This window comes from Mchenga conophoros, linkage group LG4, assembly GCF_057382185.1.
Source record: "Mchenga conophoros isolate Kocher_MC1m ecotype Shallow Benthic linkage group LG4, M_conophoros_male_GT1.1, whole genome shotgun sequence".
NCBI lineage: Eukaryota > Metazoa > Chordata > Actinopteri > Cichliformes > Cichlidae > Mchenga > Mchenga conophoros.
Genome location: NC_140529.1, coordinates 12,675,482 through 12,688,132, shown reverse-complemented (window position 1 = coordinate 12,688,132; position 12,651 = coordinate 12,675,482). Strand labels below are relative to the sequence as shown.

Genomic DNA, 12,651 nt, shown 5'->3' with positions numbered 1-12,651 from the left:
TTTACAGAGCCCAGGACCTCAGTGTGCCCTCTGAGTTTTCTCTTTATGAGCTCTAGTTCATCCTTCGACTTGCAGAGAAAACAAGAGCTGCACAGGCTTTTATAGGACTCCTGGGGAATACACAAAGAAAAAATAAATAAATAAAAGAGCAAAGTTTTTAGCAGGCAGTTAGAGGCTTCTGCACTGTGAAGGATGACTGATAGAAGAGGCTGAAGTGTTGGGTGAAGGATTAAACACAATGTTACCCCCATTTACCCGCAGCCTCTGACCTTCAGCTGGCCAGATGATGATAGAAAAATGCTCCAAAGAGACAAAGCGAACCAGATGAAGATGAAGAGAAATAAAAGGCAGCCACAAGAAGGGTGTGAACTTTCCCCCACCAACACAAGCTCACTTTTGTGGGCTCCCTCCTCCACGGGGAGTACCCAAGATAAACAAGCCTGTTCCTCTAACACCTTTCACCTCTCCTCCTGACCTCAGTTCATCCCACCTTTTTCACTCATCTCTGGAAAACGTTCTCCCCTCCACTCCTCTTTGTTACTTCCTTTCTCCCCGTCCGTCCAGATGTTTGGCCCAGTGGCAGCAGCAGCAGCAGCAGCAGTGAGAGCGAGGACCCGGGGCTACGCGGTGGGGATCTCCAGCAAGGATTGGAATGCTGACCCTCTATCCATCTCCATCAGTGGAGACGGATTTGTTTGACTTGAGATGTGATTGTGTTTTCTCTTCCCCACACCTGCCGCTTCCTCTGAACCATGCTCCCACCCACTCACCCACCCATTCTTCCTTGGACCCTCGCGATCAATTGCTTTAACTTGGCAAAACACTTGTCCAGCTGCTACTGCTTTTCCACATCTTTTATATTTTCTCTTACGCGGCCGGCCTGCCAAGTAAGAGTTGCAGTCGCATCACAGCAAGTTGGCGTTTTGACAGATATTTGAATCCAATGAAGTCATGAACTGGAGCGGTCCACTGACAGTTCCTGTCTCTTTCTTCTGTTTGTTGTCACATGTGCTTTGATTGACTGTAGTGAAAGCAGGCCTCTGGGGGAGTAGTTTCATTATCAGAGGCTGCTCATGTGGGATCTGCATAAAATAATAAACCTCCTCTGTCTTGTGATGGTGTTCTCTTCCCACCCGGAGCTGAGCAGGCATTGTGACTTTCAACAAACTGTGGTTTCTTGCAGATCAAACATTCCTCTTGTTTTTGAATTTATCATGCGGCAAACCCGCCCTCATTAGTCAATGGCACTCAGCAAGTTGTAGCGTTTAATTCCGCGGGGCCGCCCAAACTTATCACCCTTCATTTCAACATGGTGGGCTGCCCTGTTGCTGAAACCCTCTCAAGCGGTTCCAGACATCTGACAACAGCCACATTTATTTATTGACTTCATTTCGCTTACAGGGCAGCCTTTACAGCTCCCTTGAGTGATACAGAGTTAATGTAGAACTGTTCATTGCTCGTGAGTGTTTTTTCACTCCTCCTCCTCTACCGCCACCTCCTCTCCTTCCTTTTTAAACTGTTCTTAAGTGTTTAAACACGCGGGTAATGACGTGCTGTTGTGGAAGTGAAAAACCATGTGGGATAAAAAAAGAAAAACATCCATGTGGGCTTTTTCCCCCAAGGAGAGCGCGAACCACCGAGGACGGGATGAGAGCGAGGAAGGCCCTGTTAATCAAAATGAATGAGCACCTCTCAGGGCGCTTGTGTCGACGAGGCCGTGGAAGAGCTCTCAGCCCCCTTCGCTCTGGGAAAGTAGAGCACTGGGTGTAAAGAGAGATCCAGACACTGTGACCAACACAGCTAGTGGCCAACCAAACTCGTACTTCCTGTTTGCATGACCTTCCAGCGTCATGTAGACAGTAGGTCAGAATAAAAAAATATATTTTATTTATTTATTCTTTTAGAGTTGTTAAGCAGTTTAGACAAATCTGGATATTTTTCCCCCAGCTGTTTATTTTAATACTTGCATCTTTTTCAGCCATATACTACTTTTAGCTTTTTCTTCATTTATCTGCTTTCAGCTTTAAAATTGAACAACTTGGAGATAAAAGCTATTTTATGTTATTATTTTTAGCTAGCTGTCTCAAAATCTTTGTTAGCTTATCAATACCTTTACCAAAACAATTTTTTCAAATCATAACTTCTATTTATTTTTTTTTAATTATCAAAGCTGCTCATTTGCAGAAATGCGACTATAGCATCTTCTGATATTGAAAAGTACCATTGATCCAAATGAAATATTGATAAAGCCGGCCACTTAATTCACTTAATTAGTTTACTGGTTACAAATGTCAGTGCTTTGCAATAACTGGATTCCAAAAGTGTTGGTACTGTGCTGATGGAATCAAATCAAATCAAATAAATCATCACAGTCCCTGTTGCTTTTACAAACAATAGATGTCAACATTAGCTTAGCAAAGCAATTTTAAACAGAGGGGAAAATATGTTTGCTTTATCCAATAGTAACAAAAGTCAGCTCACCAAATATTACATATGGTGTTCCTTAAGTGAATGTAAAAACATTTAAAACACAAACTGGGGATTTAGTTTACTGTTTGCAGTCGTTACTTTAAGCTAAGTTAGCTAGCTGCTGGTGATAGCTTTAGCTTGGACAAATGAGAATGGTGCATTTCGTTTACCCAAGAACAAAAATGTTAACAAACATACTAGCAAACATGCCAAAATTTTATAAAAGAAAGACAATTATTGAGTCAAATAACTATTTAAATGTCTAATTATAACAGGAAACTATTTATGTTGGCTTGTCTTCAGCTGACTGAAGAGAAGTCAACTTGGAGGAAGCTCGTCAGAGTTTAATAACCTAAGACTGCCAAATATTAAAAATGATTTTGAGTTAATTAAGTACATCTTGGTAAGACGAGCCACAGCTGCAGAGAGCTTGGATAGCAATGAAGAAAATTGTTGTTACTGAGAAAATAAAAGTGGCTTGATCACAGGTCCTTGAGGTGCTCCAAACTGAACTGCTTCCTGCTGACCATCATACAGAGCTAAACCAGAATACGGCTCGTCATTAAATTGCCATTAGTAAGAAGCAACCATTTCTGCTTTCATAGATAGCATTTTTGCAGCAGAGAATCAGCTGTAGCTGTTTTTAATCGAAAGGAATTTAAGACAAGACAAAATAAACACAAGTGAAGTACGAGCTACAGTTTTTTAGCCAAGATAGTACGACAAAAAAATATGAGCAAAAAGGAAATCGCATTAACTTGGAATAAAAGAGGAGACATTAAAGTCGTCATTTCATTAAAAGAGCCATAATTATTGGTGGCTACAGCTTACATAACCCTACAGTTATTATTGCATAGCAGCCTTCAGCCTTTTGAGGATTATCATGTTTTTGCTGTTTTTCCCTTTTTAGCTGATTGAATTTAGGCCCTCTCTGTCTCCTCTCCCTACTGTTGCTCCTACCGCGTTTCACAGAACGCCTTCAACTCAGCAGCTTTTTCAAATTTGGGGCTTGCGACACTCAGCCAAAAGCCGCAAATTACCCCCCTCTAGCAGCAGCGAATTAGGAACAATTTTGTGTTAGCTATAAAAAAGCGAGGGAGAGAGAGAGAAGTGAGGGGAAAATATAGCTTACACCAGGGACCACCAACAGAGGCAACATGGGATGAGCGGCTCGTCGGCCGACAGTTTGGGTGGCAGGGCGGTGCTAGAAAGCAGCCTCAGTGATCTTCAGAGCAATCAATCCTATCATATCACATCTACATAGTACGGCACAACATCCATTACCAAACACAAAGGCCTGAATTAGTGGATTTATGTTGCTGTTACAGGATGTTTGCAGGCCTGTGAATTGGCTTTACAGTTCCCTGAGCACACAGAGACCTGCAGCAATGACACTGACAGCCTCACAGCACCTTACGGCACCTTACAGCCTTATTCACTCCAGCGACACCGAAGGGGAAAGGATCCATATGAGGTGACAATTCACCGCCTGGAATTTTCATTCTCCCTTTCGAAGAGGGTGGGATTTTTGATTTCCCTCCACTATGCGGTTGGTCCTCAACTCAGGGCATTAATGTAAAAAGGGGGTCTTTTTCTTGTTTCTTACAAAGCGTGAGGTTTGGCATGCCCACTTAATCTGCTTCCCTTGAGCCAATCCATGTTTTTCCCATTCTGGCACCCTTTTCTACTCCCTTTTAAAATCCATTTCCAAGTTGTAATATGCCACTGCAGACGTTATTGAAGGGAGGAAAAACCAAATGTAATGGGGGAGAGCGGTATAGAGAAAAAGAGCAGACGGAGAGGGAGAAAGAGAGGTTTCCAACTATTAACTGGCTAGCGTACCCTGCTCTTCATAGCGATGCCTGGTGTGGAAGGCAGACCACTTTGTCTTCCACGGAGATCAGACGGAGCGGGCGGGCTGCAGCCAGGTTGGGGTTACTGACTCTCATTAGGTTTACACCGACCACCGGGACTCTGACTGCGCGACTGTAACATGAGCCTGCATGGTTATAACCTGACCCCTCTCTGACACACCTTAGCCCTGATGTTAATTGTGCTTCCTGCTCCCTTTTTTTGATTAAATGACACCGAGTCTTTAAGTCTTTGTTTGTACGGCTAATGGCTCTCATTTAGTGCAGTAAGTGGTTCAGGGGCTGTTGTGGGTGACATCACACTGATCTGAGGCCTGTAAAGGGTGAGCGTTTCTCGTGGTAAGCTGACTTCTACCTGCAGCGCATACCTCACACGCTGACGCCAAGCCGGCACGTGTTGCTTCAGACACACACCAAAAAAAAAAAACATTGGAGAGGGTAATGCCAGGCTGCATGGGCAGGGCAAGGGCATGAGGCCGCCAGCTGGGGAACAGAAGGGCACCAGGAAGGTTGAGAGCAGCACAGGAGGGAGCAAGGCCAAGACCGAGTGCCACCCAGTGAAGCACAGATCGAGTGCTTTGCAGATTTTTTTGGTTTTTTTGAGAACAGATGTGGTAAAAAAGAAAAAGAACGATCTATGTACTGTATAATCCTGAACGCAACTGTGGATTTTCTCAAGATGCCTAATGGGGCAGTGCATTTCCTCCAGATTTTGGCTGACGGAGACAAGCCGAGGTCTGAGGGTAGGAAGAGAATATCTCAGAGGTTTAACATACTTTGGTTTATTTGGAAGTTATTAAACTACAGCGTCCGAGTTTAGCAAGTAACCTAAAGTATTTGAATAAGTCTGTGCTTCAAGGGATCGTTCACTTGCTGTTTGTTTTTCTACCTCTGTGTTTCTCCATCCTTTCCTCTTCTCATTCTGATTTTTATTGTCCCGCCACCCCCCTCGACTCACCCACCCCCAGCTGTAGATCTTTTACTCTTTATTTTCTCCCACTCCCTGTGAGCGCGTGGCTGAGGTGTGAGATCATTCTCCTTCTGGGTGGCTTTCCTGCTATATGTCACTGTCATCTGTTGGCACTGAGGCTCGAGGGGGGGTCCCTTTTCCAAAAACACACCGCACTCCGCTTCACCACCCTGAGCATAATAAATTCTTGGGCACGAGACTGGAGAGGGGTGTACCAGCGGAGCAGTGCGTTTTACTGGGCTTGGCTGGGTAACACAAAGACCGGTGAAAGAGAGAGAGAGAGAAAAGGCAGCAAAAGAAGGGTGGAAGATTTATAATTGAATAACTCCCTGAAGCAGGGCAGCGGGGATTGGCCCTGCCAGGAAAAGCAAACGCCAAGGAGCGAGCAAGGCCCGTGGAAGTCAGCCATTAAAGTGAGAGGAGAGAAAACCTCAGCTGTGATCCGCTTCAGCAGAAAGGTGTGAGATTTACTAATGATAACTGAAAAACCACAGCACCTAGTAGCCATTCTGTTCACCCCACTCTGAATCTGCACGAAAGAAAAAAACAAAACTCAAAACACCCCAGTGAAATAACACAAATCACTGACCACTTTATCTGCAACAGTGGATCTACCCGACGCAGAGTTTACATGGCTACGGGGGTAACATTTCCCAAATTAGGTCAATTTGAGCTCATATTTACACTAAAACAAGCGACCCTTGGAAAGAACTCGCACAAGATGAAGGGCATGTTTTGATCCGGCGATCTGACAGAAATATGAAATATAACACTAACGTCGGTTCAACGTGTTCATCCATAGTGAAATTAACCCACTGCAGCCCAAATTCGGACACTTTCTTAACCCACTACTCGTAGGCAGCCTCTTAATAAAGACGCTTATTAAAAGAAACAGCACAGTGTAGGGCAAGAAAAATATTCAAGGGGAATTTATTTCAAATTACGCATTTCAAACAACACAGTCGCATTGTTTTTCCTGTCCTGGCTGAACTCGCAGGGGCTGTCCCAGAATGCACCGCTCACCCCGCTTTCGCTGTGTGGAAGGAGAAGAAGCGAAGGCAGCGAGGCGGGGTGCTCCGCCAATGGGTTTATCTTGCCTGTTTGGCTTGGCGTTTGAGAGCGGAGAACGAAAGCAGGGTACGGCCATGCTGTCAGGCATGAATGGAGTTCTGACCGAATCGACTCACTTTTCCCAGAGAAGCGAGCTCCGCATCAGATACGAGCCGAGATAGCTCCCGACTGGTCATCGGCGTGGAACTGAGCGGAAACTCCTCCGCAGCTGGTGCGACAAGGCACGCAACCGCTGACACGCTGTCACATAGCTGCACATCCACTTATGTGATGAATCATCTTAATATGACACTGATTTAAGTTCTCTGTGGTCCCGTTTAGAGTGCGAAACTCAATCCCCTTGTTTCATAACTCAGAATGACTTTGCAGATTGTATTTAACTCTGAGGTGACCTTATAAAAAGACAGAAAAGAGAGAGAGAAAGGTCTGGCTGAAAGTGGGAAAATCTTGCTGTTAATGATTGAAAAAAAAGAGGTATTACTCGTAGCACGAGTGAAGACTTAATAAAACATGTCACACTTAATGACGCACAAAGGGGAAAAAAGGAGAGTAAAAAAGACTTTAAGCACTGCACTGGCAACTTTTACCTCCCTCAGTATGGAAAACCGATGTGTGTGCACATGAGTATGAGCCCGGGGTGTCTGAATTGCTTATTTTATCAGGTGCACTGGTGCTCTCCCTCCAAAAAAAAAAAAAAAGAAAAAAGAAAGTAAAAGACCCTGACTCTTTCTTCCTGGCTGCCAATCAGTCTCTGTGACAGCGTTTGTCTGCTTCACTTTTCTGTTTGGCTCCCCACCAGCAGAACAAGCTTGTTATAAGAAAATGATTTCATGGGGTTATTAGCGTTTCTGTGCCTTAGTCATACCTACAGGAAAAGAACGAGTGTGCGCACACATTCGGGCAGTAAATAAATAAAACTAGAGTAAGAGTAAAAAGGTTTGCACATCCACCCTGGAGCCTGAAGAAGATCCTTTTATGAATGAAGCGCTCCCTTTACAAAAACAGTGTAAGCATTCAATTATTATGCTGGAGCTACTTATGGTTCAGACTACATTTTAGTTCCCTTATCCTTGTAGTCATATAACAATAGAGTTCAGTGAACATACTAAGCATGCGTGTGGCTGTTTATAAGCTGCATCAGTACCTTCTGTGCGAAACAAAAGTGCATAATAAAGACCCTGTGTTAGCACTTTTGAAGAGTCACCACACTCTAGTAGAGCACAGCACTATTAGAAGCAAAGCACAGATGCTGACTAAAAGTATATATGTGCAGCTGCACGTTTAGCTTTCCAATCAGATAAGTTCTAATAGCAAAAGAGGGCCCCGGTGCATGATAGGAATCTTATGACGGATTAGCTGAACCACAGCTCTTGCCACACTGTTTAAGATTAGCACCAGAAATATTAGACATTTGGTTATAAGAGGAAAAAAAGACAGAAAGAAAAAGCAAAAAACAAATCCTCAGTACAGATTGAATTAAATCTGATCATCCCAAAATGGTAAGACATTTCCTGAATGGAGTGCAGAGAAAGAGGAAGACATGCAGCGCAAGCATGTGCTCTTCCTTTAGGAGTGGGCAGCTTAACAGCTCACCATCAGGTAACAATCTTTTTATTTGTTTCAGTCCCTCGCTGGGTGCCAAAGCCTGCTAAAGGACTAAGTGTGTGGTGCGATCCATCAGCCCCGTCCAAGAGCTTCAGCGTGGTAATCCATCTAAAGCAGAGTCAGAATAGAATTAAATAAATACTTCCATGCTCTGCAACCCCCGAATTATTTTACTACTGTCATTCTCACTACGAGGCAGTGCCGCGTGCACTTAAATGAAAAGGAAAGGGGAAAATAAATCAGATAATTTGAAATAGCAGAAAATGAGCAGAAATACATATTTTTAGATTTATTCTGTGTACGCGCAGATTGAATCACAGCGTTTCTGCTCAAGCAGAAAGACTGATATATTTATTTTAGCCTCAGATTGGGGTTGATTTAATCAGACTGGGTTTACCTGAGATTTAAAGATTGGAAGATAAATTGGGAATGGAAAAGAAATAATTGGAAAAAAACACAACATTAAAAATAGAGTGATATCTGATTGATATATTTTCTTATTGTGAAACCTGTGAGGTGGAGGATTGTTTTTAGGGGCATTGCTTAAAACGCAGGCAGAATTTATTTATTTCTGTTATTTTTAAAACAGAATTTAAATAAAGTTACTTCTTTAAAACTGTCTAATACTCAAATCGGATTTTTAAAAGTTTTTTTTCTTTAATGTTTCTAAGTAAGACGACAAAACCATGATTATAAAAAGGAAAAAACATAAACTGAATTGAGGAATGTTTGGGAAAACCTCCTGTGTGGAAACTCTGGTCAGTAAATGAGCAGAAAGCCTTTATGAATATCTGACATGAAAATGTGTTGCACACATTTTCTGTGTGTGGTCCTGCAAAATAAGCCAATTATTATTGGCATGTATGTTTTCAGCGTTATGGCTATAAAAACGACACACACACACACACACACACACACACACACACACACACACACACACACACACACACACACACACACCGTAGCTTGTATAAATATTATTTATACATATTTATACATATAAATATAAGCTATGCGCTTAGTCTTACTTTAAAAGCTTGGTGTGATTAGAACCTTTCTTATTTCTCTATTAAAGCGCATTAAAAACGAGGCCATCCAAAGTGCCTTTGACCTCGACCCGCCTGTTATTTATTTTAACATCATGTTGCTTTTCTCCATTACTTTGAAAAATAATGACATTTCTTATTTAACAAGCCACTGTTCCTTTTAAATATTACATCAGATTATTAAATAAATAATAAAAGATCTTGGAGACCCATAATTAGAAAAAAAAATCCCAAAATTACGAGTGTTACCTTCGCTTGTATTTGATCAGTTATTTAAAGCAGAAGAGAGTCACGTGTTTAAAATGAGAGCGTGTAAGACATAAGGCTAAAAAAGACTGCGCACTGATTTAATGTAGGTCAATTTGACTGCTTACTTTCTCTGCCCCTCTGAACATTACTATGAATAATTTGAATTTAGATAAAAATGAAACCGAGGAATATAAAACCCTTTAAACCCAGAGATAAAAATAATAACAGGTATAACAGCTGTTAGCAAACAAAACCGTGCACGCACATTTAAATGATTTCAAAAAGCATGATTCCTGACATGCATGTGTGCAAAATACAAATTAACGCAAGGTTTAAATACTCAGCTTTATTTCTTTACAGAAAAAAGACGTAAAGGAAACTCGTCATTTAAATATTTAAACAAAAGATGATAATTCATGATCAGGTTTTTTTTTAAAGGGCGTCTGTTGTTTTTGCCATGAAGTTGGGGAGATCGAGGAAAAGTTTTGAGCATTTCTGCAACATTCTTGTAAAAAAACAAAAACAGATCCATCCAATTTCCACTGCAAGCATCTGCTCCAAATGTCTCCGTTTACCTGAGAAAATACAAATTAAAGTCCGCTTTAAGGAGAGGGGAGTGGGGGGGATTATTCATCGTTGGTGTGGATGTGTTTGGCCAGGTCGCCGATGCCACGCTGAGTCTGTAGTTTCTGGTACTCCTGGTGTAAACTGAGGAAGTGCGGAGAAGCCGCCGGGTGGAAGAGCGCGGGGGAGACGTATGCGGCGCTGGAGGTCAGAGGAGAGGAATACGCTGTGCACTGTGCCGGCGAGAAAGCGTCGATGCCCGGCTGAGACTGAAGGAAAGCTTTGGCTGACAGGGCGCTGCGCGAGAAGAAGCTGGAGAGAGCCGGCAGGATACTGCTCACAGGTGGGATGGTGGCGGGGCCGCACTGCGAAGGCGCGTGGTGATGGAGGTAGGGGTAAATCTCCAGACTTGGCAGCTGCAGGGCCGCCGTGCCGAGCCCGTAGGCGCTGTGTGGAAAGCCGTGGAGCGCGCTGGGCTCCAGGTGCTGTTCTTTGAGCGGGTCGAAGCGAAAATGCTGCCGCTTGAAGCGTTTCCTCCGCCGCAGGAAGCTCCCGTTCTCAAACATGTCGGAGGAGTTGGGATCCAGCGTCCAGTAGTTGCCCTTCCCGGGGTTCCCGGGCTCTCTTGGCATCTTTACAAAACAGTCATTGAGCGAAAGATTGTGTCTGATAGAGTTTTGCCAGGCGGGGAATTTCTCCCGGTAATAAACGAAGCGGTGGCTGATAAAGTCACATATCTCGCTGAGGGTGAGCCGCTTTTTTGGGCTCTGAAGGATGGCCATGGTTATCAGAGCGATGTATGAGTATGGGGGCTTCACCGACGCGGGACCTTTGGTTTTAGGAGCAGGGAGACACGCCGGCGCAGGGCTGAAGGTCTCCCTGTCTTTACTCTGGCTGCTGGACGTCTCCGTGCCGTCTTCGTGCTCGCTTCGCGACTCATCCAAAGGTAAAAGCTGCTCCTCTGCGCTGTCTTTGAGTCCTTCCCCCACCACGTCGATAACAATATCCTCCATGATTTCCAAACCTAATATCATAGTAGATATCCGCGGTTTTAAAGCCACCTGGCAACAGGTGGGAGAGCGAGAGCTCTTCTTTCAAAGGCGACGAAAAGATTTTTATGCACGGCCCATCTCCATTCACAAATACACGATCCGAGAGAAGTCCACTTCCTACTTCAGATTCTCCAAACCGCAAAGCATCTACGCTGATATCCTTTTATTTTCACAACTTTTAGCGCAAAAAAAGCGGCCAGGACTGGCTGTGCGTAAAAGTGCGTGCGTCCTCGGAGATGTCCAGCACCATCTGTAAACTCTCCTGCTTTCCTGCTGGTCGGGTGCTTGTGATGTCACGTCGAGGCACGAGGGAAAGGTTCCTGACCAATGAAAACCGCGCAAAGGCGCAAAGACCAAAGAGGCCTATACCAGCCATCCAGCCAGTGCACTCTCATCATCAGCACATCAGTGCCAAGTCCACGCGGACACATCAGAGATCCATCGAGGAAATCAGAGGAAAGATTGTTTGGAGCGGAATAATAAAGTTTCCACGGAAAATTAATTTCACAATAATTGCGTAAAACATTGGCAACTATATATAAAAATGCAACAAGTAAGAGTGTTTTTTATACACCAGAAAACGTTAATTGGAGAAAAGTGTGACGCGTGACCTTTTCACGGCTATAAGTTAAAATCACAATTTTGTATCGCAAAATATTAAAGTTTGAGTATGTTCTTCGCCACTAGAAGCAGTCTTTAATAAACTCTGTATGGAACCTAATGAGATTTGACTCAAAATACAAAGAATTTAAAATATTTTTTATTTGTATTTTTTTCCACTCTTCGTTTTATTTTCCAACTAAAACAGGAAAAGCGATCAAATCTAAAGCACGGTGGTGATGGAAAGTCAGTTTACACCAAAATGACACATTTATATTTCCGAATCTGCCGGCTGACGCCTTGGAGGGAGGATATCAGATTATAATTTAAAGTGTGAGAGGGAAAATCCCCAAACACTTCTCTACGCGAGGCGAGGACTTAAACCCTAATCCCTCTCGAAGTCTCCTGCAGCCGCACTTTATGCACACTTGACTCACAATTACACGTTTTCAGACGTACAACACTGGAATGACTGCTTTTGGGCAGCTGTGAAAATAATAATTTGTTGCCTTGCATGAGCGCCTTCCTTGAATAAACCGATAAGAAGAGACTATGCGCCCTTTATATCGCATATCTTATTTTATTTATTTATGTACGTATATCTATTTTATTCTGAATTTTATTCTGAATTCTTTCGTTTCTCTCAGGGACATATTGCTAGATGTGACCACGTGTGAAATGCAGGGAGAAACAATATTTGATGTGCAGTCTGCGTAATCTGCTGGGCGAAACTCTACACCGCCTGCTCTCCATTTGAACACCTATAAGTCCGTCATAACCTCGCCAGATTATCCTCTTTAATAATGCGCAGCTGAACGCAGACTGGTAATATTGGGATGAAAGTAATAGATTTTCACTTCGCTCAGACATAAAAGAGAAGTGTGGAGAGGAGGGCGCTCTCGGTATTGTTGGGAGGCCTCTGGTTGTTTGTGTTTAATGATGGAGCCCTTTGTTGGGGATTCCCACATTTCCTGCCTCTAATCGTATTGATACCCCGGGGCAGAGGGGAGGCGCGGGGGGAGAAAGAGAGAGACCGGGTCCGGACTGGGTGGGCTATACGGTACCAGCAAAGCTGCAGATGATTTCCCAAATTCATCACGCATGTCTTCACATTGGAAACAGGCCCGAGCGCAATGTGTGGTTTCAATAAGGCG

General features: G+C 43.5%; 1 protein-coding gene across 1 annotated transcript; it reads right to left on the bottom strand.

Annotated features, from left to right (window-relative positions):
• Positions 1-9,574: 9,574 nt before the first annotated feature.
• On the bottom strand, positions 9,575-11,131 carry foxd7 (forkhead box D7). Its single transcript, XM_085272580.1, has one exon. The coding sequence runs from the start codon at positions 10,877-10,879 to the stop codon at positions 9,908-9,910; it is 972 nt and encodes a 323-aa protein (XP_085128706.1). The 5' UTR covers positions 10,880-11,131; the 3' UTR covers positions 9,575-9,907.
• Between the last annotated feature and the right edge of the window lie 1,520 nt (positions 11,132-12,651).

What these genes read in the sequence shown, in the direction of transcription:
- foxd7 (XM_085272580.1), bottom strand. Translation starts at nt 10,879, where the DNA reads ATGATATTAGGTTTGGAAATCATGGAGGATATTGTTATCGACGTGGTG.